The 27,540-nt window shown below is 53.8% G+C and overlaps 3 protein-coding genes across 4 annotated transcripts; 1 reads left to right on the top strand and 2 right to left on the bottom strand.

Annotated features, from left to right (window-relative positions):
- Nucleotides 1-76: 76 nt before the first annotated feature.
- On the bottom strand, nt 77-3,769 carry LOC111074831 (TATA element modulatory factor). Of its 2 annotated transcripts, none has more exons than XM_022367793.2 (6): nt 3,659-3,769; nt 2,846-3,493; nt 1,197-2,781; nt 820-1,138; nt 532-759; nt 77-463 (listed from the first exon to the last, which is right to left on the bottom strand). In XM_022367793.2, the coding sequence occupies exons 2-6, from the start codon at nt 3,462-3,464 to the stop codon at nt 245-247; spliced, it is 2,970 nt and encodes a 989-aa protein (XP_022223485.2). In that variant the 5' UTR covers nt 3,465-3,493; nt 3,659-3,769; the 3' UTR covers nt 77-244. The 2 variants fall into 2 exon arrangements, with proteins under 2 accessions (XP_022223485.2, XP_022223484.2); XM_022367792.2 differs by having other exon boundaries at nt 3,575-3,766.
- Nucleotides 3,770-4,041: 272 nt separating this feature from the next.
- Nucleotides 4,042-7,177, top strand: LOC111074836 (E3 ubiquitin-protein ligase znrf2). The gene is made up of 7 exons (XM_022367797.2): nt 4,042-5,344; nt 5,412-5,538; nt 5,616-5,711; nt 5,787-5,892; nt 5,984-6,054; nt 6,415-6,632; nt 6,699-7,177. Exons 1-5 carry the CDS (start codon nt 4,853-4,855, stop codon nt 6,039-6,041), a joined length of 879 nt encoding a protein of 292 aa, XP_022223489.2. The 5' UTR covers nt 4,042-4,852; the 3' UTR covers nt 6,042-6,054; nt 6,415-6,632; nt 6,699-7,177.
- Nucleotides 7,178-10,415: 3,238 nt separating this feature from the next.
- Nucleotides 10,416-26,811, bottom strand: LOC111074829 (serine/threonine-protein kinase Smg1). The gene is given in 11 exon segments (XM_022367787.2): nt 10,416-10,756; nt 10,828-11,188; nt 11,271-12,257; nt 12,336-13,737; nt 13,817-14,115; nt 19,444-21,816; nt 21,818-22,580; nt 22,582-23,012; nt 23,086-25,405; nt 25,474-25,882; nt 25,947-26,811. Coding segments are annotated over 11 exon segments (9,981 nt in total). The 5' UTR covers nt 26,383-26,811; the 3' UTR covers nt 10,416-10,556.
- Between the last annotated feature and the right edge of the window lie 729 nt (nt 26,812-27,540).

Below are 27,540 nucleotides of genomic sequence, written 5' to 3'. Positions count from 1 at the left end.
ATCGGTTAAAGAGTGGAGCGGGGGGGTGGAATATCATGATATAGTACATGGGCAGAACTGGCTGCCCGCCCTGCCCTGCCCTGCCCTGCGCTGCTCTCATTCCCCCGACGTTAGCCAGAGTATGGTAGGATAAGGATAATGGCCCATCGGGAATGGTAATTGGTAGTGGGAAACGGGACTAGGATCGCCGCAGGCATGTCAGATTGGGCAGCGAGACACAGTAGATGCTTCTGCGTTCCGGCAATCATGTGTGCTTCGCTGGCCTCTGCAGGTTCGGGGGTGGATTGGCCAGCAGCTCGTCGATCTGCAGCTTGTAGGCGGACTTCAGTTCGACCAGATCCAGTTCCAGCTCCTCGGTGCGCTCCACCTTCTCGCCGTACATCTGGAGCAGGGCATCGTAGCGATGCTGCAGGTCCTCGTAGCACTTCTCCATGGCCTCGTATGACTGCATTTTCTCCTTCATCTGCGAATGGATACGTTCTTTAGACCAGCCCCAGATCTGTGGCAGACTCCAGCGACTCCTCTACTCACCGTCTCCAGTTCAATCGTCAAATGGGATATCTCTCCGTCGAGCACACCGCGCTCGGCCTGCAGGCGCGACAGCTCCCATTGGAGGTGTGTGAGCTCGCCGTCACGCTGCTTCAGCAGCGACTGCAGATGCTCCAGCGTTGTGGTGTTGCCCGCCATGAAGCTCAGGTGGACGCCCTGGATGATGCCCGACTGGTTGCGGCCCGAGTTGGAGGCACAGTCCAGGTCGTCCTGTGGATACGAAGCCAATGAGTCATCGCATAGCTGTCCCAGTGGGTGGCTTAGGCTTACCGTCTGCCAGTCAATGATGCCGCCCATCATCGCATCCTCCGTGGAGCCGCTCTCATCGGCCAGACTGAGCGGAGGCGAGTGCTGGCGCAGCGCAGAGTGTGGGGAATGAACCGGAGATTTATGCGGCTGCATTTCACTGCTGGCCTTGACGGCCTCTACGGTAAGCAGGCTGGGCATGGGCTGTCGCTGCAAGGTTTCCCGCTCAGCCTCGGCATCGGCCTTCTGCTGTTGCTGGCGCTGCTGGCACTGCTGCTGCTCCTCTAGGCCCACAATCCTCTCCTGATGCGCCTGCAGCTGCTCCTGCAGCGTGGCCAACTTTCTGTGGATCGGAATGGATTAAAAAACATTGCTGAGAGATCGGCAAACTACCGACAAACCTGCTGTGTGAGCTCTCCTTGAGGCTGGCATCGTGCTCCAGCTGGCTGAGGGCCATCCTGGCACTCTCCACCTCCGCCAGAGCGCTGGAGAGCTTCGCCTCGAGAAGGCTGCACCGCGTGCGCAGCAGCTCCTGCTTCTCGTTCTGCACCGACTCGAGCTGCTGCACCGAGCGCAGCTGCAGCTGGGCATCGTCGGCCCTCTGGATCAGCAGCTGCTCCTCCTTGTTCCAGGAGGCGGTGCGCTGGTTGAGGGTCTTCTGCAGCGACTCGATCTGGCGGATCAGCGGGGTGGTGGTGACGCTCAGCTCCTGCGTGGAGCTCTCCGCTCGCAGTTCGGCAGCCTCCAAGCGTCGCAGCAGCTGGCGGTTCTCCTCCCGCAGCTGCTGCTCCCGCTTGGCCAGACTGTGCTCGGCGTGGCGCAGCTTCTCCCGCATGTCGCCCAGCTGCTGGACGTACTCCTGATTCTCGGCCCTGAGGCTGTCCTGCTCCACGCGCGTCCGCTTAACCAGATCGCCCCGGACGCCGTCAAAGCTGGACTGAAGGGCCGACAGTTTCGACTGCAGATCCTCGACACGACTGCGGCAGTCGGCGTTCTCCTCATCGACGCGTCGCTTCTCGTGGGTCATTCGGCCCACCGCCTCGATCTGCGTGCGCTCCATTTCCTCCTTGGCGGCCAGGGACTTCTTGAGCCGCTCCGATTCGCTGGACAGCAGCGAGATCTGCTCGCCGTTTTTCTTGAGGAGCGTGTCCGAGGTCTTCTCCTTGGCGCGCAGCTTCTTGATGATGATCGACTGCTGGAGAATCTCCTTGGAGAGCTTCTCGCCCTCCGACTGCAGCGCTGCGATCATCTCGTTGCACTCGGCCAGCTCGTCCTTGGGTATCTTGTTGAGCAGCTCGTCCTTGAGGCTCTTGATCTGGATGCGCAGCGCGTCCCGCTCCCGTATGCTCGTCTGGAACTTCTTCTCCAGCGCCGACAACCGCTGTACGGCCTCCGCGGCATCCGGACTGTTGGCGCTGTTCGCCGCTGCCTCCACGGAGGCGCGAAGCTCCTGGTTGCGCTCCAGCAGCTCGGCGTTCTGTCGCTCCGACTGCAGCAAGCGCTGCTCGCGCGCCTCAATCACCTGGTTCAGCTCGCTAATGCGATTCACCAGCTTATCCAGCTCCGATTGCGAGTCCTCCGACAGCAGCGATATCTCTGAGGGCTCGCGATGGTGTCCCTTGGGCTTGAGCACCTGTCCAGTCAGCCCTGTGCCTGTCCCAGCCCCAGACCGGCTGCTGCTGCTGCCCAGCTCCTTGAACTTTTGCGGACTCGTGCGCGTCGTTGTGCTGTTGGTGCTGGAGTCCCCGTTCGGATTGGAAATGATCTCAATGTCCGAGGAGGTGGACGAGTAGCTCTGGTCGACCACCTCTGCTTTGGCCTCGCCCTCGCCATCTTGTCCTTGTCCCTTTCCACCGGCCTTGTCCTTGTGGCTCATCTGCATTTGGATGTCCTCGAAGCTCTGCGTGGAGTCTGAATCGGCGCCCGTCACATTGGCGGCCGCCTGGGTGTCGCTAAACACCAGGGCTTTCATGGTCTTTGTGGAATCTAAGAGGTGAATCCATTGCCAATGTATCCCACACAGTATCCACTCTGTTCCTGCAATACTCACCATTTAGATGGTCCTCCAGGTGCCGCTCCAGCTGGGTGCCATCGTCATCGTCGTCGTCGTCTTCGCCATCGCCTTCGGCATTGTCGGAGGTCTCGTTGCTGGCTATGATCACGATGCTGCCGGGCAGCGAGGGCTCCGTGTCCGGCGACATCTCCATCTCGCTGGCCGTCGTGGCCGTGATTAGCTCCAGCGAAGATTCAGAGTTCTCCATCGCGGAGGCGGCGTCGCCCTCGGGCGATGTGGGCGATGGCGAGGAGAGCAGATCGACGGAGTCCGATGTGGCTGAATGTCGCTTGGCATACGGATTACCCATGCCCATTGCTGCGGATGTGGATGTGGGTGTGGGCGTGGTTACGGCCGGATCGCTGGCTCTGGGTGGAATGGTTACCATCTCGTTGGCGTGTGGATTGTCGAAGAATGTAGGCGTGTCCGAGGATGTCGTCTGCGAGACGAGTGCGGCGCCAGAGCTCGTGGCGCCCGTGTCCGATGATCCTCCGCTTCCACCGCCACCGCCCGACCCCGCAGTAACGCCATCCTTCTCGGCGGCCTTGTCCCTGTCGTCATCCTGGATGTCGAGGGCCTCGATGAGCACCGTCTTGGCCTTCTCGAACCAACTCATCTCGCTGCGTGCCTGATTCTGAACTGCAACTGCAATCGAAATCAAATCAAATACCCCAAATATCAATATTGTTTTGCCCCTTTTTTGACGACGTTGCAGGAGGCGCATACAATTTTGTTTTGTCTGCTCTTGGTGGTGGGGTGGGGCTAGGGATCGGGGGGACTCGCAGGGATCGGTCTGACGGGTCCACTAACCAAGCACATGCAAATCCCAATTGTTTTCTCGCACAATTAGTTGATTTCAATAACACATAATACAAAAAAATTGTATTTCCAGCTCATACGGACCCTCAACTATCGATGGCGGCGGCTGCCAGCTGGCCTGCCCCCTATCGATAGGTGAGAGATTGTTTGGTATTTTTTTGCACTGCTTTCCATTTTGTACCGTGGTTCGACAGGCCAGACCTTTGGAAAGCATTTAAGAGCAGGTTTAAGGTGATAAATGTGTGAATATTACAAAATCTCTCAGCTGAGCAGCTGGGACAACTTTTTCAGGTGGACAGTATATTTAAATCTGACCCATCGACCTATCGTTTCAATGCATGAAAGTATCGATACCGCTAGTTCAGGCAGCATCTCACACATAAAAACATCGATTGTCGGGCACCTCTATTTTATAAAATTAATACAGTACACATAAAGCGAAACGAAAAACACAGTGCAGGCTAAACGGTCATTTAAATTAAGAGTGAAGTCAACGCGGATTGAGCGCAGGCACATCAAGTTTTTGGCATTCGATCCACAGGACACCATATACAGCAACAGCAACAATAACAATCAAACTACGCACCGAACCGAACCCCAGGCACCGACCGATTAACGCCCTCCCCGATCCCGACGCCTGCCCGCACTTTTGCACACTCATACACACACACACACACACACACCAGGGCACGAACACTCGCCAGCCAGCACCCCTCGCTAGCTCGCCGTTCCCCCCCGCGCATACACACTCACACACAGATATCATCTTTACGGACGGAGTGGACAGACCAACCGACGGGCATTCATTATCACCGCAGCACAAACATACACACACATACGCGGTGTTGCTATTGTTGTCTACTGCTCTCGACTGCTCCCCACCACCCACCCATCCATCCATCCATCCAGCTCCCAACTCCTGCTCAAGCGCGGCGCCCCGTCAAAGCAGTTAGAAGCAGACAAAGGAGCAGAGCAGCGCCTGCCGTCGGTAGGGGGGAGGGGAGGCCGGAACTGTCCGGCGCTAGTGTGTCCCAAAGGCAGCAGGAACGAGGCATCAAAGGAGCCCAGAAATCGAAATCCGAGGAGGAGCCGTGAACTGTAGCTGTAGAGGCTAGTGGAGAGGAGAGGCGAGGTGAGGAGGAGGCGGTGGAGGAGCAGCAGCAGCAGTAGCAGGAGGGGTTCTCTATGGGTCAAAAGGCGAGCACACCGGCGACCAGTGGCCAGCAGAGCCCGCGCTCAAGGACATTCTCGAGCAGCTCCACGGGAGCCGCTGACACATCGCCACAAGGTGGGGACTCGGGTGTCGTCGGCAGTCGCCATGTCGTCGGCGGTGATGGCGGCCAGGGGTTCAATTTGCTGCGCACGCTGCCGGGACTGCAGGTGTACCACAATCAAAACTCCAGTTCCATAGACAGGCAGAGGGCGCGCAGCCTCAGCTCGGTGCCGGACATCCAGCAGCAGCAACAGCAGCAGCAGCAACAGGGCTCGATCACCTCGTCCGGCAGCAGCCCACACGCACACACACACAACACACACTCACCACACACTGGCGTTGCCGTGTCCGTGTCGGCGAACCCGGCGAATAGCAACAACAGCTTCTCCGCTGCTGCCAACAACAATGGCACCTCGACGCAATCCTACATGCCCCAACGACGCACCCTAGGCGACTCCATACGGGTAAGTACAGCGTCGCACTCACTCCGATCCACTCATCAATCGTGGATATCTGCTATCCGCTCTGCAGGATATGGGACTCACTGGCGGAACCATCGCCGAGAGCATCGCCCTGGCCGCGTCTGCCACTTCCGCCAATGGGATCGGACGCGTTTACACAGCCACATCACTTCCATCGCACATCTGGTCCTTCAATGGTATGCCCTCCATCTGCTGCATCTCCTCTGCTGTGACTCAGCTGTGACTCATCTGTGACTCCCCTTACCTTCCGCAGGTATCAAGTGCCCAGTGTGCAACAAATTTGTGCTCCCCGACGACATTGAATGCCACCTGGTGATGTGCCTCACGAAACCACGTCTCTCATATAACGGTATGCCCACCTCCCACCACCCGCCACACCACTCCTTTCGTTTTCTAATCTCTTGATTGTCCTACGCCCTGACAGAGGATCTATTGTCGGACGCCAAGGGCGAGTGCGTCATCTGTCTGGAGGACTTGAGTCCAGGCGACACAATTGCACGGCTGCCATGTCTCTGCATCTATCACAAAGGGTGAGTAGGAGGAGTACATGCCTAAGGTGGGGCCATCGCATTGACAGCAGTAGTATATGCAATGCTCTCTGCTCTCTCTGTGTGCTTTCAGATGCATCGATCGTTGGTTTGAGGTGAATCGCTCCTGTCCCGAACATCCAGGAGATTAGTAATCATCATAAGGTAAGCAGAGCCACCATAGAAACAAGTGAGTGACCACTAGAATTGGGAATTATCAGAGACAAATGTCCCCAGCGGGGAGAGAAATGCAAGACCCACACAAGGGGGAGCCTTGGAAAGTATTTTAGGGTTGTATTTGTGGCAATATAAATGCACAATACGAGTACGTACAATATAAGAACATGCAATTATCCGCATTGACAAATGCTAGGGCAGGGGGCAACAGCATTTAAACGGAGAATGTGCAATTACTTGGACATTAATCAGAGCTAGCAGCAGCAACAGCAGCTGCTGCTTAATAGTATCAGATCTCTCAGACATGTGGCCATGATTTCTAATGCGAATATCTTGTTTCTATTGCAGTGTTTGCTGTTGATGTTTGCTCGTTGAGTTGTTCGTTATGCAAGAGATCGGGAAAGTACGGAGACGGAAGGAAGAGACGAGAACAAGAACGAGAAGTACTGGCAGCAGCACCACATTGGTGCCAGGTGCCAGTCGCCATCACCATTCGCCAGATGCCAGATGCTAGGTGCCAAGAGGTGCGTGGGCCAGGGGCTCCCCAGGCTACAGTTTTGCGTAACGTATGTTTTTAGATTTTTTAAATCTGCATGATAACTAGATAATATATTGATTTATTTTTCGAGCAGACAGCAGGGTGTGAAGAGGGGAGGAGATGCTACCGTATATCGGATAATTTGACTTACCGCCCCTCCGCGCGTAAACGTAACGACCCGATCGACTGCTGCAACACACATATACACACACACACAGCCCCCACGCACCCACAAACACACACACAAATCAATTGAAAGAAATTAATTTACAAAATGCTAAACTGGCATTAGTAATACATATATTATGATGATAGAAACGATACCAACCAACCCACAAATAAAACACCAACCACAACAACAAGGACAGAAGGCCACAACGTCGATGGATAGATGCGAGGGATCGAAAGATCGAAAGATGGAAAGATCGAAAGATAATGATGGGAATGTTAAGCGAAGCAACCAACCAACCAACAAAAGAATGTCAACCAATGTGATGTTAAATTTTATATTTTGTAACTATAACGATAATGCTGTAATTGTAAATGTAATTGTACGAGTACTATATGTTTATGTATATGTGTATGTATGTATTTATTATTTTAAAACAGAACTAAAACACTAGATTTAAACAACTAACAAACCAACAAGAATGAAACCAAGAACACCACAAAAAACCGCAAGGAGCAACAAAAACTCCCAACACCCAAAAACAACCCACACACATACATATAAAACAAACTAAAAACATATAATATTATGCGAAATTAGAGAAAATAAGAAGGGGAGAGTTAGGAAGGAAACGGTAGATAAAAAAGCAAAGCAACCAAAAAAACAAAAAAAAAAAGAACACACTAAAAACGCGAAAGAAAATAAGTAAAAATGTAAATGTAAAATTTTCACACAGAACTTTCAAACTAAACAAAACAATTAAAAGCTAAAAATGTAAAATTAAAACTTCCAGAAATCCACTTTCAGAGTCGATTTTAAAGATGTTTCATGATTTGTTCAAAACAATGCCCAAAATTTAAATTTGTCCGTTTGCCAGCGCGTTTTAAAGATTAGATTATCGCTAGTTTATACGATATTTTTATAATTTTTTATTCCTGTATATTCCCTGTTTTTTATCTGCATATTGTTTGCGTTTTTGTTTTAAACAAAAAAATACGAAAATTTTGATAAGAATGAAAGATAGGCGCGAGAATATTTTAAATATTTTTCACCCACTCTGTGCCCCGTTTGTAAAATGTGAGCATTCTGGTCAAGCACGAGGTCGTTGTAGGGCTGAGAGGAGGCCTCCGCCTCCAGCCATAACCGATGTATCCGATATCCGCCGAAGTCCGGTAGTAGTCGTAGGCGTTCTAGCTGTGCGTTTATTACGATTACAATTTACAATACTGTTTTTTTTTTTTTTATTGGAATGGATGTATTACCAACTACATATTATATATACAAATAAATATATATACTTTTATTATTGCTCATCGATACGGATCACGATGATCATGATGATGATGATTGATCCGCCAAAGTTTCCTTAGCAGCAAGCGGCGGCCGCTCTCGCTCGTAAGAACTATTTTGTAAATGATATACTTTAATGTATTGTACAGATACAGATGCAGATGTATATCTATATATACACAATATAGGTATATGTATAAATATAAATTGTAACTGTATAACCATAGCGTTGCATTGAACGATTGAGGATTGAGGAACACCGATGATTCTCTCCCAAAAATCTAAAAAGCATATTAAAAAATACAAAAAAAAAATAAAAAATTAAAACCAAAAGAAAACTATAAATATGAGGTACTATCGATCGATGATTGGCAAATTATTGATTTACATATATTTGATAATTGTTTGTAAAAAACCGAATACGAGTAGTAATTGAATGCCAATCACATTCTGTCTTGATCCTAGAGAACCCAAAAACCACAAGAGAAGGGAATCTTTCAACTTTTTACACCCCAATCAAAGCGCTTCAGGTGGTTAACTTGAATCCATGCTCGATTTATCGATTAAACAATCTATTACGCTCGCGATTACCACGTAAAATGACAAAACAAAAACAAAACCGAGATGAATTCTAGATAATAAACGAGTGATTATATATACCATATACAGAAGCAGTCTATGCGTCTTTCCGTCATTTTTTGTTGTTGTTGTTGTATCTGACATTCCCCAAACACAGTTTATTACACATACAAATCATATAATCATACATCAAATTTAATCTTTATTCAATATTTTAACTAGAATAAAATCAGGAAGGGCACACAATTGGAACCAAACTGATAACACCATATATCCATCCGCCTTAAACCAGGGACCGTAATTAATCAGATCAAATAACAATATACTTAGTTGTGCACGGATAGTGGGTATATACGCACTTTTTCGATTTAAAAAATATGGCAAACTTATCAAAACAAACACCAAGAGGCTGGGCCCTCGATTTAACGACAGTATGGTATTGTGTTTGTATACCCTTACAGGAGGAGAAGATATTATCATACATCTTTTCGGCTTATGAACTACATAAGCTAAACCTTAAAACCTTTTTTTTTCTGCCTAAAGTTAATGCAATGCAAAAGTGTTCAAGCGTTAATAACTTGAACATAATTCAGTCAAATGTGATCAAAAACTAAACTACAGACATACATATATCTACATTATGCGATTATAAAACACGTAAGAAGTATTGGCAACACATATTTTAGACACATGTTTACACGGTTGCGGAACTGCAAGGGTATAGAAATAACAATGCAATATAATCGTCAATTATCACGAGACATTTCTTCGTCCATCCGACATGACACACGCTTTTCGGAATCATTTAGTTGTATATGCACATTCTATTGCACTGAGCAGATGAGAACCCATCTCAAAATTAGTGGAAAAAGGCAAGCGGGGACTGTATTCATTCTGTATGAATAACAGGACCAGCCGGCGGGGACTATTGCTAGTTCTTCTGAAGATCTGAATACATATGGAAATATTATTTGGTTATCTTTTAACAAACGAAAAAGTTACTGCCATCCCTTTCCTTTTCATTGTGAGGGGCACTTCAGATCGGACCCACTGTGGGGAGTGGGTTGTAAGGCCACAGACAATCCATCATCCTACATCCCCTAGATGCTCCTACTGTCCCTGCTTAAAACTATGGCTTGCTTTGTAGCCTTTGGGTAGGAGTGGGACAGACATACAGACAGACGCGTAATGTCGGGTAGGAGCAAGGCGGATCAATATAGGATCGCTGTGGTTGTGGGTGTGGCTGGGGGGAGTGGATATATATGTGGTATATATGGTGTAGGGGCTACACATAAATTGATAACACAATTTTTGTTCATTAAAAAATAAAAATTCAGAGCGGACAGCGGTAGACGCAATGGGGTGGGGCGGGGGTTTGGTTTGCTTAAAAACAAAATAATTTGAAAATGTAACCGGTATTTGGGATCGGTATCTAGAAAAAAGAATATTAAACGTGTAAGGATTTGTGTACATCCCAGCACAGATCGAATCGAATTGAATCAGATCAGATCGGGTGGTGCGTGAGTCTTTCTGCCCATTGGTTGTGGGGACAGAGATATTGTCCAGTGGGGAGAGTCCTGTGTCTGGTTTCTCGTATTCTCCACCGCATTCGCGTCTCTATCGTTTCATCAGCATTTGCAGGTGTCAGGTGTCGTCCGGTCCGCCATGGCTCTGCGGGAGTCTTCCCTGGCTATTGGCTACTGGCTACTGGCTATTGGCTACTGGTTGCTGGCTACTGGTTGCTGGCTACAGGCTGGAGCATGCCCAGCCCGTCGCGGCCAGACCAGGCCAGGCCAGAAGGCCAAAAGAGTTACCGCCCAAAATGTTGAATGTAGTCGTCCGCTCCCCGTTTTGGGGAGTGCGTTTTGTTATATGTCAGTAAGGCCAAAATGCGGCCGTTTATCCTGGTGGTCCCTAGACCCATGGCGTCCAACCCTCGTAGAGGACGGCTAGATTGTCCGGATTGGTGGCGTCGCTTATCACATGGTCCACCTGCTCGGCAATGCTGCTGCGCTGGCTGCCGTCCGGATCGCGGCCCTCCAGCTTCATGCGTATCTTCTTCCAGACGGACACGCCATACGCATTGCGCTTCTGTTCGTGCAGATTACCGGCACCTTTACGCGATTGGGGGTAGGAGAAAGGGAATAAGCGTTAACTCTAGTTGGGAGAGGGATGCGGCACGTACCCTTGGTGTGCGTGAAGGTGTCGTAGGTGAGGGAGTCCGAGTCGGCGACCTGCAGCAGCAGCTCCTTGATCCGCTTAAAGTATTCGCTGGCCTCCTGGCCGGCCATGGCCTGGATCTGCTGCAGCTGATGCTGCCAGCCCTCGACGAGCTCCGGCTGCAGGACGTGCCGTTCCGCGCAAATGTCCTTGCGCAGGGCGGTCAGGTGCTCGAGGAAGCTCTGCAACAGCAGCTGGCTGTCGCGCAGATGGTCGCACAGCTGCTGCACATCCGCGGGCACACCCTTGCCCCCACCGTGCCCCATGGCCTTGGCATTGGAACAGAAGTTGCCCACAAAGAACCGCGGCACATGCTCCAGCAGACGCTTTTTTTTGGTGAAATTCAGGGAATGGGATAATCAGAACAGAGATCAGAGCGCAGAGCGCAGAGCAGGGGACAGAACTTACCTGCGTCTCCTTGAGCAGGGTGCAGATGAACCGCAGCTTGGCCTGCTGCTCCCCCGAGAGTATGGCAAACTCGCGCTGCACCTTGCACGTCTGCTCCTCGATCAGGCCCTGGACATTCTCCATCCAGTAGTCGTCGATGCCATCCTCGGGATCCAGCAGCTCGACGACGGCCTGCTCCACCGCACTGACGCTGGCACAGCTCGCCTTCCAGTTGCCGAACGCCGCCAGCCACTGCTCCAGATGGTTGTGCAGCGTTTGGATCTCCATTCCGGAACCCACCGAATCGACTATGATCTGCTCCAGGTGGCAGACGGCACTGGCACCCTCCATTAGCTGACGGACGAGCGCCACTTGGTCGGACACCTGGCGGCGCTGCTCCCGCTCGTTGCGCAGCAGGCTGTCGATGTGGTTGCGGTTCCAGTTGCTGCGCAGCGCCTCCAGCTGCCCCAGCTGTGCGTCCAGACCGAGCAGCAGCTGCTCCAGCCCGTCCACACTCCGCACCAGGTCGCCCCAGCTCTGGCCAATGTCCGACGCCAGCTTGTGGCGGCACACGATATGCGGGCCGCCGCGCAGCTGCGATCCGAGGGCCTCCGAGTAGCCCCAGAACTGGGCGGAGGCCACCAGCGAGTGGAGTTCGATTTGCTGTCTAATCAGGGCCACCTCCTGCTCCTGCTGCAGCAGCTCCACGTCCGTTTGCAGCGCCATAAAGAGGCCGCCGCACAAATGCTCGGCCTTCTCCACATCCGACGGCGTGAAGGTGTTCTCGGGCGGCTGGCAGGTGGAGCCGTAGCCTCTGTAGTAGTCATAGGCCACCTGGGCCAGCAGTCCGGCCAGGCATTTCTTCTCGATGCAGTGCACCAGAGTGCCCATGGGTCGCGACATCTCGCGCACATCGCAGCTGCTGCTGGCTGCCAATGTCTGATGGATCACCCGGTAGAAGCAATTGTCGTTCAGCTCCACGTGGTGTTCCTTAAAGAGGATCAGCTCCTGCAATAAAAATCAAAGGGCTAGATCGAAGGATCGCAGGGGAAGGAGCGGGAGCGGGCGCGGGCATGCGTTTCGTACCAGATACTGCTGGGCATGGGAGGCATTGATGTCTTCGACCCACTGCTTGAGGCACCGCCGCATGTCCTCGAGCGACGTGACGACCAGCTGGAACTGCTGGTGGATCGGCTGCAGGGAGAGCATGAATCGCTGCTGCTCGGTGGCCACCTTGGGCCGCTGCTCGGCCAGCGCCAGAGTGTCGCTGTAGAGCTGCTGCAGCCGCTTGGGCCCCAGCTTGGACAGCTCCTGCAGCTGGTCGAGATTGGGCTGGAGCAGCAGCTGCCGGAAGATGCTCAATGGCAGGTCGTACTCGAACAGTCGCTTAAGCTGCATGAGGGCCGTCAGCAGGGTCTCCAGCTGGCCGAGATGCAGGTCCTGCTCGTGCTGGTCGTAGTCACCGCTGCCACTGCCGCTGCCGGTGCTTCTGGCACCCATTACACCATGGCACATGGACCGCACCACGTGGATGTAGTGCAGCTGATGCTGCAGCAGCTCTTTGTCCTGCTCGGCGAGGGCCTGCGCCTCGTACGCCCGGAACGAGGAGCTGCCCATGTCCAGGGTGCGCATCAGGCGGGAGTTGAGCAGCAGCAGGCTGCAGTCGGTTTGCTGCAGCGTCTGGAGTATGGTAGCCGTTGGCGTGGGCGACACGAGGCTGAGTATCTGCACCTGCTTGACGGACAGCCGCTGGGCGGCGTCGTGCAGCTGGCAGCCGAGATGCAGCCACACCACCTCCAGCGTCTCGGCCAGATTCTTCACGCTCTGCGTGCAGATGGAGGCGCTGGTGGCCGCCGGATCGACGGCCCCCTCCAGCTGTAGGTAAGCCGCATAGCTGTCGTGGAAGCGCACCAAGAGGTTCTGCCGGTGGCACTGGTTCGGATAGAAGGCCATCACGGCCGCATACTGTTGCATCAGATCCGCGCAGTGGCGCGCCCCCTCGTTGATGCCCCCCAGCAGCGAGTCCACCTGCGTGCGTGTGCTCTCGATGCCGGCGAGTAGAACTGCGGGCACATAGATCTGCAGCACATCCGCCAGGGCCAGGTGCTCCTCGCGCCACCTGCCGACGACGCCCCCCGCCTCGAGGTGCAGCGACTGCAGCTGGGCGTACAGCTGCGAGAGGTGGTACGGCAGCAGGCACTGGCTGTAGCTGGCGAGGAGGCACTGCACGAACGCAAAGTCTGCCCGCCGGTCCACCGTCAGCTCCATGAGGGCGGCCAAGTGTTTGCGCGTCTGCAGCAGACGCAGCGGTGCCGTACTGAAGCTGTGGCTCTTCATGGCCGGCCCCAACGACTTGATCTCCGCCACCAAGGCGCTGCGCTCGTTCAGCTCCTCCAGTTCCCTTTCAGCAGCCAGGCGCTGCACTTGCGCCGCCTCCAAGTGGCCTAACTCCTGGCCCACTTCCTGCAGCTGCAGTAGGATTTCGTCTCTACAAAAAAAAAGCGCGGCGAAGTCAGAGGCAATGAAACACCAAAAAAAAAAAAAAAAAAATAAAGGGATTCACTCACTCATTGGTGGACCAGAACTTGTGCAATTGAGCCAGCTTCTCGGTGAAAATCGGACGCTTGGCCTCCCAGTCGGGGGCGCGATGCCTCTGGGCCTTGTCCTTGTTCTTGTGGCACTTGGCGCCACCGCTCTCCGTCTGCTGCTGCTTGGGATTGATGGAGCGACGCTGTGTCTGGGCATCGTCATTGAGCGTCCAGTCGACCAGCGGATCGTAGACGAAGGCCTCGAGTAGGGTCAGCAGGGTCTCGCGCTCCTTGCGCATCACCTTCAGCACGTACTCGCAGCCCAGACGAAAGGCGCCCTGCAAGGATGAATCCACACCATAATATTTATTTTTATAGCTCTCCCATAAATACAGTCAGTCCCATGCAGCTAAGCTAATGGAGGGGCACATAAATGCGCGCACGAGTGCGTATCATAAAACTGTATCCAAAACAGATACAACACAAAAACTGTGGCAAGCGGCTCAGATATATGAGCAATGCTGATTTTATGGATTGTTTCCTATAAACCAGAACCATCGAACCATACCATAACCATGTTCTACATGGAGCTGGGCTCCTTCCTCCTCCTGCACCTGGGCTGGGTGGAGTGGGGGGGGCACTACGACTGGGATTCTAATCGCTGTTTACAATTGCAGATTGCCCCGTAATTCATGCGATAAGCTCCGGCACGAATAGCGTTCGCCGCGTTCACGAATCTATGTATATATATATATCTATTGTTCAGATTTTGTGGCCACATGTGCCCACCCCATCTATCCCATCCATCCCATCCATCCCTCCATACCTCCATGGCATTCCATGCCTCATTCTCAGTTGATTCTTTCTTGATTGCCCCACATGGCCCCCTATCTATGTATCTGTCTATCCCTGTATCTATCTAGGTATCAACGAGTATCTGTCGTACTTGAAACATTATTTGTGTGTTTGCATCTGCATATTGTACTTGAAATAATGGAAAGGCATCACTACAGATTCGAGGTTTCTAATACCCAACCTCGCAGAAATAATCAAATCATTCTGGGATCATGGATCATTCGGAGTCGAAGAAGAAACGAGAAAACGAAGACAAACGAAGGCAGAATCGACTGAACTTTCGATGTGACTCGCTTCCATTTTTCAGTAAACTGACCGAGGAGCGCTGCTGCACGACCCTCTAATATTCTAGTATATCTGCTCAGATCCTTCTGGTATTATGAAAGTAGACCTATGGGAAAGCTACTTACTCGCATATCCAATACAAAAACGAGAAGGAACGTGCGAGTCGCTTCTGGGGACGCGACTCTACTATACCCGTACTCGTTTGATAATTACACATTTTGTTACACTGTGACATCTACATATGCATTATTATATTAAACCAACATTGTTTTGCGACCGAGGGGCGCTGCCGCTCGCGCACTGATGGCAGTGTAGCGGGGAATGCTTTTCAGGGGGTAGGGGAACCAACTGAAAATAACTCATTTTGCTACATATGACCTCTACAGTGACCTGATCCTATGCGAATTACTACACAAAAACCAAATTCGGGGGAAGGGGGCGGGGGAAATTTTGAAATGCTTTGAGAGTGTGGACCGGTGCCGGGCACGGGGGAGGGGAGGGGGGGGGGGGGGGGGGGGGTTCCACCCCTTTTGGGGGTTGGCGGGCAGGGGCACGTGCTTTCCTAGGACCTACTGATTTGGATGAGACATGATCCTATGCCGAATTAACTACACAGAAAAGGAGAATGCTGCAAAAGTTTACATTTTTAAGTAAACCAACCGAGGGGAGCTGCTGCACGTATAAGTTTTGTGACTAGCAGAATAGAAACTTTGTTGGTTTAAATACTTGAATCCAAGAAAGGGTACACTCGGTTCGATGATTAAAAGATAGAGGTACGGCAGGGGAATATCCATCTACAACTAAGCCACACGACAACTCGGTGTGGGCCGCATACAAACAGGGCCCAGACTGGAGATAGATATCAATAGATATCGACATGGATACAAATGTGTCATCTGTGGGCGAGAGAATTCCAGTCGTTGAGATTGTCCCAAAGCAAAGTTACAGATCTAACCACCAACCTGGTGCCTCTGGTGTTTTTGTACCGAAAAACTTTATCGTTCTATTTTTGTTTTGTTTTTTGTTTTTTTTTTTTTTTTTTTGCTACCGGATACCCAGAGACCCAAAGGCTAATCTGTGAAACCCCCCAGCGGCGGATCTGTTGCTGTTTTCTGCCCATTTTCCCATTGCCATTGCAGCTCCATGGCTTTCGGTGGCTTTTCGACTGCTGTTGCCTCCTGATGTTCTTTCTATGCTCTGGCCCATGGGGGCTTATCAACGGATTGCGGTTCTCACGCTGCGGATCTCTGTCGTTCTGTTTTGTTATCAGTGCCCGAGAATGATGATAATGATGATGATTTTATTGATGATGTTCATCATCAGCATCGATGACGATGGTGACACCGCCATCACAGGCACAGGCACAGTCAGAGCCAGCGTAACAGCGTCAACAACAAATAGAACAGACGCCCACGAATCTCTGTTTCTGCACCCATCGACACGAAGCGCCCCAAAGAACCGAAGTCCTTGCCCCCATGGACGTACGGGGGTTCTGTTCTATCAACTGGCCCACTGCCAGATGGTTGCCTACTGGCGTCGCGTGCGTTTCGATCTGCTCTCGTAAACGTAATACTTGGAATTTCCCGTGTGTGTGTGTGTTTCGTTTTGTGTGTTTTGTGGCCGCCGCCTCATGGCCCTTGGAGGGGAACAGTCATATCCGATCATGTGGAATGCCGTACAGAATGCCACCAAATGGAACGACTCCCTCACGGACGAGGAGGAGCCGCAGCATGCAGCAGGAGCGGGCGTAGTGCCAGGCGCAGCAGGACTCTCGGCCAGTTCGAGTGCGGGCCAGCTGCTCTGGCTGGCCATCAATGCGCTGCTCTTTGTGCTCATTCTGGGCGGGAATGTGCTGACCATTGTCGCCGTTCGCACCTGCCGCCACCTGCGCTCCGTCATATCCAATCTGTTCATCCTCTCGCTGGCGATATCCGATTTCTTTGTGGGCCTGGCCCTGCCCTACCATCTGGTCTTCTACATGGGCTCCGATCTGGGCGCCATGCGGGGACCCTGCCTGCTGCGCTTCTTCCTGTTCATCTGCGCCTGCTGCGTCTCCATGCTGACGCTCATCTCGATAGCCGTCGATCGGTACATAGCAGTGGTCTATGCCCTGCACTACAGGAGGTACGGGCATCCCACGCTGGCCACTGTTGCAACCTCTTGCCTGATTCCTTTCCTTACGATACAGATACATGACGCGCCGTGTGGCCTATGCCATCATCACGTCCAATTGGTGTGCGGGCGCTCTGGTGGCTCTGATGCCGGTCTTCTGGAATCGCTGGACTCTGGCGCAGGCCTGCGAATTCGATGAGGTGCTGTCCCCGGGATATGTGGCTGGGGTTATTACGCCCGGATTTGTGATCATCTGGATCTGCATGCTGATGGTCTACTGGCGGATAATGCGCGAGGCATCCAAGCAGGCGAAGCGGCTGCGGCATGCCACATGCGTCGTGTACAACACGGACAGCGGCGGCAGCAGCAGCAGGGGCTTGCTGCATCCGGACTGGAAGAGCGTACAGATTGTGGTCTTCATCATGGGCTGCTTTACGCTCTGCTGGCTGCCGTACTTCTGTGTGGCGATTGCCCAACTCTTCCGCATCTGCCGCAGCAGCTCGCTGATCTACAAGACCACCTTCTCGCTGGCCATCGCCAACTCGGCCCTCAATCCGATCATCTACTCGTGGAAGAACTCCGGCTTCCGGCGCGCCTTCGCCCAGACCCTCTGCTGCAAGTCGACGCATTTTTGCCACGTCGATGGCGGCGGCGGCGACGAGGAGGCCGATCATCTGCCGCCAGACTGCAAGCATCGCATCGATAGGGAAATGGAGGCGGCCTGCTCCTCTGCCTCATCATCGGCTGCCTACCACACGGCCATCAAATCCGACTGTAAGTCCATGTCCACTCAGTCTCAGTGTCAGTCTCCTCCCTCCATCCTGCCCACTCAGTGAACTTCCACAATAAAGCCACCGAACCAAATAAATCGCCCATCCCTCGTGTATTCATTCATTATGGCAGCTAGGCTTGAAGAGCAATTAATTCCAGAGAACCAAAGAGGATCTGCATATGTTTTGATTTTGCCTCCTGCTTTTGATGTGATTTCTCAAGGATTGTTGGGACTATAATTATGGCCGGTACTCGAAGAGTTTGCGCATATATTAGCTTTGTCGTGTATAATATAAAAATGATGAAATAAAACTTTAAAATGAATTTTCGAGGTATCAATTGTTTATCCCTGTTAACCTTGTTATCGCAACCCCCACAGAAGGGCTTCCAGGTATTGAAGTGCATACTTTGGGGAGCATTTTCTACTGTGACTGTCACCACAAAATAGCGAAATGTACTATCTGTACAGAAATATCCCCATTAAATCCATTAAATCCCATTAAACCCATTTATCCTATCTTTGGAATACCCCCTAACTCTAATGAGCTCCGATTCATTGGCACCAACGCAACGGGGGGGGCTTTTCTTTTTTTCTACATTTGTTATCTACATCTCATCTACAATGAATCTACATCTTACATGTAGATTGTACATGTACCATTAGATCTAGCTCTGCTAGCTGGGTTGATTCACTGAACGCAAGGTGCCAGCGAGAAGGAAAATGAGTTGCGTTGTCTAACAAGAGGGAAAGCAGCTGAAAATTAATTTCTTCATTCTGGCTATAATTATGATCCGATCTAATCATGACAACTGGGGCATCTCACATCGCGTTTATTAAACGCGCGGGGGGGGGGGGGGGGCCGAGAGGTGACACATAGCTGGAAACCAAATTTGGTTTTACTTATAGTTAGATCCAGGCGCTCATCAACGGCGGCGGGGGGCGGCTGGCTATTGATGCTGAAAGATATATATACTTTGTGGGTCGGAACGTTTCCCTCTGCGTTGCACACATCCACTTTACCCAAATCTATATACCCTTAACTCTTTTTTGGTAGGTTAAGAGAATATACGAGAGCGGGCTGATAAGTAATTGGATCTACCAAAGGAACTCATTTCAAACCAACCATAAATATTTTATTCGATTAAGTGTTTTCAATCGGCTGATTGCTGAGAAAGTTTTGGGGGTTTTGTCCCAGTACTACCCCCCCAATTTAAACCCAGAATTTTCTTGCTTCCAAACCAAATGTTTAATTCATCTAAACAAAATTCCTATTTTGAGGACCTCGACAAGTATTATTTTTTAGAAGGGATACACAAAATTGGAGAAATGCTGTAAAAAAGTGTATAGAGCTAAGAAAAGATTATGTTGAAAAACAAAACAGAAATATGAAAAAATAAAACGTGTTTTCTTTGCCCGCACCCGCCTACTTATGGAAATGGAAATAAAATATAAAATAGAAACCCCATAAATTAGTCATCTTTACAATGGAAAACCCTATGATTCGATTCCGCGTTATATGCCATGCCTACCATTTGTGTCACATTTCAGGATGGATATCTCAAGTGATTTAGTGCTGGAGGATGGGGAATATGTGCCCCAAAATGATGGAAAATTCAAATGGAATGATTAGACTAGAACTCACCTCGATGCCAGTGATGCCGAGGGCATTGATCAGGTTCTGGGTGAGGCGGAAGGGCACCTTCTCGGGTATGCGCAGCGTGCGTCCCTTCTCGAAGCAGACGTTGTAGTCGATGTGCACGATTTCGCCGCTACCGAGGTTGATGAGCACATTGTCCAGATGCCGATCGCCCAAGCCGATCACATAGCCGATCATCGACATGACGGACATGCAGGCGGAGTAGCAGCGCACGGACTGGCGCCACTCGGCGGCATTGCCCGCCTGGCACCACAGTTCGCGGGCGAGCAGATCGCTGGGCGTCTCCTCTGACAGCTCACCGAGCACTTGCCGCAGGGCGGCGACGGGCCACTGGCGGCGCGGATCGTTTACGCTCAGCCCGCTCTTGGCCAGCAGCGGCGTCAGCTTGTTGTAGAAGAGGTCCGTGAAGCGATGCGAGGGGGCGCCGGCATTGCCACCCGGCGAAAGAACCGGCTGGCGCTGCTGCCACTTCTTGTAGAGGGCGAAGAGCGGCGTGACGCCATCCACCCAGCTGATGAGGCCCGACTGGGGTCCCAGCGGTATCACCGAGTAGTGGTGGGCGCGATAGTTGGTGGTCGCACCGCCCGGTCGGGGCTGGTCGCTGCGGCAGGCCATAATGGCGTTCGAGATGGACAGAAACTGCATGATGCGCTCGTCCAGATGCAGATCCTCCAGCCCCTTGAAGAGGAACGTGTACCGCTGCCCGTTGCTGCCATAGAAGGCCACCTTCTTGGGCTTTGTCTTTGTGGGCAGGATGCACACAGTGCCCTCGACACTCTCGATGTGCACCTGATCGGATTCCTGGTCGTTCTGGTCGTACCCCTCCTGCTCGTCCAGGCCGGGCATGGAGATGCGCATGCGGCCGATGCCGCACAGCACGGGACTGACCGTCTGCATCTTGAGGGTCATGGCCGTGCCCCGGATCATGTTCGCCTGCAGCGTGTGATAGAGCTGCTTGAGCTTCTCCCAGGCCTCCGGATAGCGGCGCGTGCGCAGCACCTCCAGCGTCGACTTGATATGCTGATCGAATCGCTTGCGGAAGCTCCGCTCGTAGCTGGTCTCCGGCGGACGGGCGGTGAACGCCACAAGGGCCTCCAAGTCGAGCAGCAGCTGCGGCCGCCAGCTGTTGAAGCGATTGTTCTTGCCCTCGTGATCGTCCGGCTTGAATTCCGTCGCAAAGGCGTTCACACGGCCCACATATGTGTTGTAGATGTGCGCCAGCGAGTGGATCCAGTACTCGTCCCACAGCAGGCACACCCGGCGCAGCTCCTCGACCATCAGCTGCACATGCTTCACGGCCTCGGGCGCCTGCTGGGACAGGGCGCCCAACAGGTAGCCATAGCAGCAGTTCTTCTTGTCCTTTGGCTCATCCTTCTCCTTGTCCTTGTCTTTTTCCAGCTGCTTCTCCCGATTGGCACCCACGACAGCGGGAAAGATCACCAGCTGGGGGCGACTCTCCGCGAGGCGACACAGCAGAGCGCACACGCTCTTCCGGACGTAGGGCTCGTGGTGGTAGAGGCGGCTGAACAGTTGCGGAATGATCACCTTCCAGGGGGCAATGGGCGTGGTGCGCAGTCCCTGCTCGAGGACGTCCTGCAGCCCGCTGGCATGCTTCACGATCAGCCGCAGTAGACGCAGCGTTGTGGTCACCAGATTGCTGTCATCCACCTGGTATCTGTCCCCCTTCTGGCAGGCAGCCAAGCCGTATCCGGATCCGGATCCTGTTCCCTTGCCCGCCTTGATGCTGAGATACTGGAAGTAGGAGCGAGCCGCATCCTTGTAGAAATCGTACGTATTGGCAATGGCCTGTCGCCAGATCCGGAGTATCTCCTCCAGCACACTGTCCGGCTGGTCCTCCAGCAGGTTCAGCCGTCGCAAGCAGCTCTTGGAGGCCTCGTCGTCGCGCATCTTCGCCGCCTCGGGGCATACCTCCACGCATCCGGCGGGCGGCTGTTCCATGCTGAGCGCCTGCAGCAGCTCGTTGAGGTGTTCGCTCTCCAGCGGCGTCTGGCGGTCCAGGGCACGACTGAGGGCGGCCACGTCCGACTGGGAGAGCACGCTGCCGCTGTCGACGATCTTCTTGCCCCAGCGATAGGACCAGTTGCCGTACGCGATTAGCGCCTCCTCGCAGTTGGGCCGCTGGTCGACGCTGGCATGGATGAGGCGAGCCACCAGCCGCTCACCCTGGGGAATGGCCACCAGTTGGCTGGAGTTGGAACCATGCGTCAGCGGGCATTCTGGCAGCTCCTCCAGCAGCTGGTCGACGGCGGGCGACTGGAGATTGGGTGCCAGGGCCATGGGCAGCCCATTGCAGCTGCTTCGCGCGCTTATCCACTCGGAGAGAGTCAGCAGCATGCCCCGCGCCTATGTCCGTTTGCTGGGTGTGGCTGTGAGCGCTCCTCCGGTGCAGGCTCAGGCACAGGGAGGCGCACACATTGATCGCTGGCCCCAGATCCAAGCTGCTACTGCTGTTCGGCACCTGCGTCTGCTGGAGGTACAGGCACTTGGCCAGTTCGCTGTAGCTGCGCAGCACCTCCGCGTTCTCCGTGTCCAGGCTGTCCGCACTGAGGCTGATCTCCGGCAGCGGCTGGCCAAAGTACTGGGTGAGCAGCGACTGGCATGTCTGTAGGTTGCCCTCGTCGCGGGCGGCGGCCGCTGCATCGAGGCAGAGCGTCTCCCAGCTGCCTGGGGCGCAGTGCTGCCGCAGAAGCTGTGTCCAGGCCAGGCAGCGGATCAGTATGTCGCTGGAGACGTTCGAGGGACGCCGCCGCTCCGCGACCAGCGGCAGGAGGGTGAGCTCCTGGCCACTGGCCAGCCCCTGAACGATGTGCTTGAGGAGGATGAGCTCGCGGCATGGCCGCTGGTCGCTGCTGGGATTCAGGAGGCTGTCGCGCCAGTGTAGGTCCATCAGGTGGCAGGCCTGGCTATGCGGCTGCGACTGCGGCTCCATCAGCGTCTTCTGCAGCATGATGTCCTCCAGGCAGCGGCGCACATGGAAATTGGAGAAGCTGGCGTGGCTGTGGCTGGCACCGCTCTCCCAATTGCTCGGCCACAGGCTGAGCTGCTGCAAGGCCAGGTCGAGCTCCTCGCTGTGGTTCGAGTTGGAGCAGTTTTCGCTTGCTGGCGAGCAGCCGCTCCAGCGCTGTCACATCCACGTTGCGGCACTGCAGGAAGGGATTCAGTTCCTTGTCCTCGGGGCGCAGCAGCTTGTGCTGCTTGATGTCCACCAGCTGCGACCACTGGCCCGTGTCCTGCAGACACTGCATCATCTGGGCGAGCACAAACTGATGCGTGTGCGGCTCCAGCTCCTGCCCCTCCTCGCCGGCCAACACGTTCTGGTAGCCGCTCAGTGCAGCCTCTTTGCGCCCGGCCGCCTGCTCTGCCGCATGCTGCAGCCACTGGTAGGACTTGGTACCGCTGCTGCACTTGGCTCGCGCCCACACGTATAGGCCCCGCAGCGAGTCCGCCTCCTGGCAGCTGATCCAGGCCCAGGCCAGGTACACCAACGCCTGGCTGTATGTGGCATCCTGCGTCTTCTGTGTGATGAGAATTTGCTGCAGAAGGAATGGAATAAATGGCGGGGGGCTGGAGAATGGCCTTTTTAGGCAGACAGACAGCGACACTCACTTGGGCGTAGCGGATGACCAGCTCTGGCTGCTGGATGTGCATGGCTATGATGACGACGCCGATGCGGATGCGATTGAACCACGACTGGCAGGTGGGGTTGTTCAGGCGAAAGAAGGCGGCCACCGGCTTCTCGGGCGGTCGTAGGGCGAAGGCGCTGCCCTCGGCCGCATTGTAGATGAGCTTCTCGAGGGCATCGAGGAAGCCCAGCAGCATCGACAGGTTCACCTGGATGGCCGAGAGCTGCTCCAGCGACAGGCCGCTGAGGGAGGAGCGCTCCGCCTCCTTGGCACAGCCGCTGAGAAGGCGGGCGTGCCGCATGATCACCGCCTCGAAGCCCAGGAACGTCTCCTGCGGCTTGCCGAGCGTCGTCCGCAGCCGCTGATCGACACAGTAGCGGGCCGCCTCGAACTGCAGCCAGGCGGCGGCCAGACGCTGGCAGCGACGCGTGCACTGTGACAGCTTCTCCTGCCGCTCATCGGGCGGCGCCACCTGGTAGCTGCGGACGAACAGCTCGCGCAGGCACTGCGTCAGCTGCTCCTGTTCCGGCCGCTGCAGATGATCGACGAACTGCTGGAACACGTTGTCCCGCACCGCGCTGCACTGGCTCATCTTCTGCTGCCACACGCACACCCGACGGCCCTGCAGCCCCGACTCGAACAGCGTCATGTGCAGCGGCAGCTGGGCGTAGATCTGGGCGTAGGGGGCATGGCCGCTGGTCGTGAGTACTTGCAGCTGCTGCAGCGCCGTCTCGCGGTACAGGACGAGCAGGTCCTGTCGGGAGTGTAGGGCCTCGGGGCCAAAGTCGAGCACTGCCTGCATGCAGGCGGCACTCTCGAGGGGCCGCCACTTGGCGGCGGTGCCTCCAACGCTGTGGCAGATCCCCAGGAAGTTATCCTGCTCCAGCAGCAGCGGCGCCCGCTCCCGGCACTCGGCCAGCAGCAGCTGCGTCCATTGCAGCAGCAGCTTGAGATTTTCGGCCGCCAGACGGCCGGCTTGCGTGAGGATGTTGTCCAGGAAGCGGAGGATGCACTCGAAGCTGTGCGCCGTCGGCGAGGTGTTCTCCTTGGAGAGGGCGTGGTCGCGGAAGAGAATGGAGTTGGTGCGGAAGTTGTGGTTCGCCTGGCAGTGGACGACGAGCAGGCCAAGGAGCGCTTGATGCGTGGTCGGGTGCCTGGCCCAGAGGCACAGATCCTGGGCGCAGCAATTGCTGATCAGCAGCTTCAGTATCGACGGCTGGCAGGCGTACATCCCAATGATGGCGGACGTCTGCTTGGCTAGGGCCGCCAGTGCGGCCAAATGGAAGATCAGCACTATTTCGGCCTCGTTGGAGTCCCACTGTGCGTGGGTGGGGGGCGGCTCTCGCAGCACCTGGATGCAGGCATTGATGTCCCTCACCAGATGCCCGTACGCCTGCTGCAGCAGCGGCACATTCTTGAGGATCAGCATCTCCTGGCAGGTGCGCAGCAGCATCTTGTATGCTGCCCCGCCCGTCTGGCGGCGCACCTCTGCCACATAGGGATGACCGTCGGTGCCCGACTGGAAGACCAGCTGCACCAGGCTGGCGGGCAGGCGGACGCGCAGCCGACGCACCGCACAAAGCAGCAGATAGAGCGCACTCTGGCGCTGGGGCTCGCTGAGGCGGTGCATCGTCTCGAACTGGCCGAGCAGCACCTTCTCCAGTTCCTCGGGCTGCAGGCTGCCGCCGCAGTTGTGCAGCAGACAGATGCACAGCAGCTCGTTGATGTTGATCAGGGCGTCCGCATCCGCATTCGCATCCGGATGTAGGAGGAGGACACTTGGCAGGATTCTGGTGATGTGATCGACGGCCACCTTCACAATCGACTCGCAGGCGGGATGGCCCTTGAATATCTGCATGCGGACGGAACATTTAAGCAGCGTATTGAAGGCGCCCAGAAAGGAGCCCAGCCGCTCCGACCAGCAGATGCCCTTTCGCTGCCCATCCTGTTCGTGCTCGTGGTCGTGCTCGTCCTCGAGCACCGTAATGTCCTCGACAAACTGGGCCAGCAGGCCGTAGCTGAACTCGATCTTTTTGCTGAAGTAGGGCGTCAGCTGTTCGAGCACCTGGGCGCAGTGGGACTTGAGACGCTTCGGCTGTCCCTGCTCCAGCTGCCAGCCGATGATGATGTCCACCACGTCGGTGAAGTGGCACTCGAAGGGATGGCGGTAGCTGTGCGAGAACTGCACAATGGCGCTGCTGACATCCATGAAGCTGTCGGCACTCTCCGCGCTCTCCAAAAAGTCCTTCAGCATCAGCATCATCTTCTCCGAGTACAAATGCAGCTCGCAGCTCGTGTCAAGGCTGTGTGGGGCATAGAATGGAATGGCATGGAAGCGATTGCAGCAAAGGATGGATGGATGTGCTCGTACCTTAGTGTGGTTCTTAGGGCGACTATCAGGTAGTGCTGCATGCGCTTGCAGGAGCGATAGTGCTTCACAATGAACTCCTCGTAGATGGGATAGGCCAGGCGATTGAGGTAGCCCATCAGGCCGAGGGTCTTGCTGCACTCCTCGAGGACGGGCGGGGCGCAGTGCTTGTACAGCATCAGCATGCCCTCGAGCACAAGATCGAAGGAGCGCGCCATGTAGGCCATGTTCAGGGGCGTGCGTACGGCCACAGCCAGCTTCCTGCACAGCTCGAGCGCTACCGCGCTATTCGTCTCCGTGTTCAGGCGACGTATGATCTTAGTGAGACGCAGGTCATCGCTATTTCCGCCACCATGATGGTTATTGTTGTTGCTGTTGCCCGCCTGCTTGTTGGCAATTTGATCGCGCTCGCCTGCGAGAGCAGAACAGTTTAATGGACACACTCGACATACAATGCTTGTGGGGGCGGGACTTACCTTTGCAGGGATACGCCCGTCGATGGCTGTTCTGTTGCATACACTTTGTGGCAGCCAGGGTCATGTCAAGCGGCATATTGGCATTCCGCGACATCATGGGCGACATTCCAGTGGCACTGGCATTGCTAGAGCCAGCAGCTGTTGCCGCAGATGCGGCGGAGGCAAAGGCCTGCGCCACAGCCGCCTCGTGATTCCACATCGATTCGCTGGAACAGCTGTAGCTATCGCTGCCGCCATATCGAATTTGGTTGCTGCTGGCATTGCCATTGCTGTTCCGCAAAACGCGGTCTAGCTGCACACGCAAGGGGACGGACGCTGATGCTGATGCGGATGCGGATGTCGATGCGGACACGGACGCCTCTTCTTCGGCTTCATAGTCGCTGTCCACGGATAGTGCTCTTCGCATTGAATAAACTGACGGCACCACCGCAGACATCAAGTATCCCTCACGGTCTTCATTCACGCACTTTCCTCAACACACACTTACTTTTTTTCTTTGGATTTTCGTGGGTCTGTTCGAGTTTCGTTCTGTGTTTCTTGAATGGAATGCTCTGCTCTGCTCTGCTTTATAGGTGGGTGGCACGTTATCGCGATCGATGCGATAGTTCGATAATGCCCTTGATCGAGATGGCACGCAATGGACCACTATCGTTTTTGGTACTATCCGCAAATGCAAGTCCTTGGCCTCCTTGAAGCACGAGGGGCTTTACTTTCTTAGAATAATATCCTTGGGGCTTATGTAAACCACTGCTTGCCTTACTTGCAACGTAGCAGATCGCAGCACAGACTGAAAGCCTGTCAAAACATTCCTTGAACTGTCGCATTGCTGGAAAGTAATTTGTTCAAATTGTTTGCCTACTGGGTTCTAAAATATAAATACAGGACACCTTGCAAAACACATTGGGGGTATTCGCGTAAATGGTGACGCAAAGAGCTGCACACCGAAGCAGGTGGTTTTTGTATAATTTTTGTTTTCCAGAGTTTTGCAAATTTGTAACTTCATCAATTATTTCCTTAATCATAATTTGTTTTTCTTAATTCAATTGCATGTTTGATTTTAATTTTGGAGAATAACTCGACGTTTTGATAACAGAAAAGGTTCGAAAGGATCCAGCACAACATAAAAAAATTTTCAGCAGCTGTTCATTTCCGTGCGCTGGTCTCTCTTATTTTTGTTGAAGCAGCTGATTAGCACAATACAAATCAAATCGAAAACATATACCCAAATACCCGCATATCTTGGCGAAAAATACTCAAGTATCGCTATCGATATCAGTTGCGCATGCCAATTATACCAGATTCACGCAAATATCTTAAAAAAGGCCAACAGCCGAAAAAACTCACGTTGTGCTATTTACTGTATCTTCCAAGTGCAGAATACACACAACACACAGCGACACCTACCAACAACCAACAACTACCTACACTGGAAGGCTTAATGTGCAACGCATTTTGCATCGACTAAACTCAAGGTAAACCATAACAAAGCAAACCAGTGGACAAAGTGGGGCCAAAATCCAAAACAGCGAGCGAAACACAAATAAGATTTTTCTTGGCACAATGCTGCTGCTTGGCCTCTGCTCTGACGCGGCTG

This window comes from Drosophila obscura, unplaced genomic scaffold (assembly GCF_018151105.1).
Source record: "Drosophila obscura isolate BZ-5 IFL unplaced genomic scaffold, ASM1815110v1 contig_165, whole genome shotgun sequence".
Taxonomy (NCBI): domain Eukaryota; kingdom Metazoa; phylum Arthropoda; class Insecta; order Diptera; family Drosophilidae; genus Drosophila; species Drosophila obscura.
The sequence above is the reverse complement of the archived record's forward strand: the minus strand, read 5'-3'. Positions and strand labels throughout refer to the sequence as shown.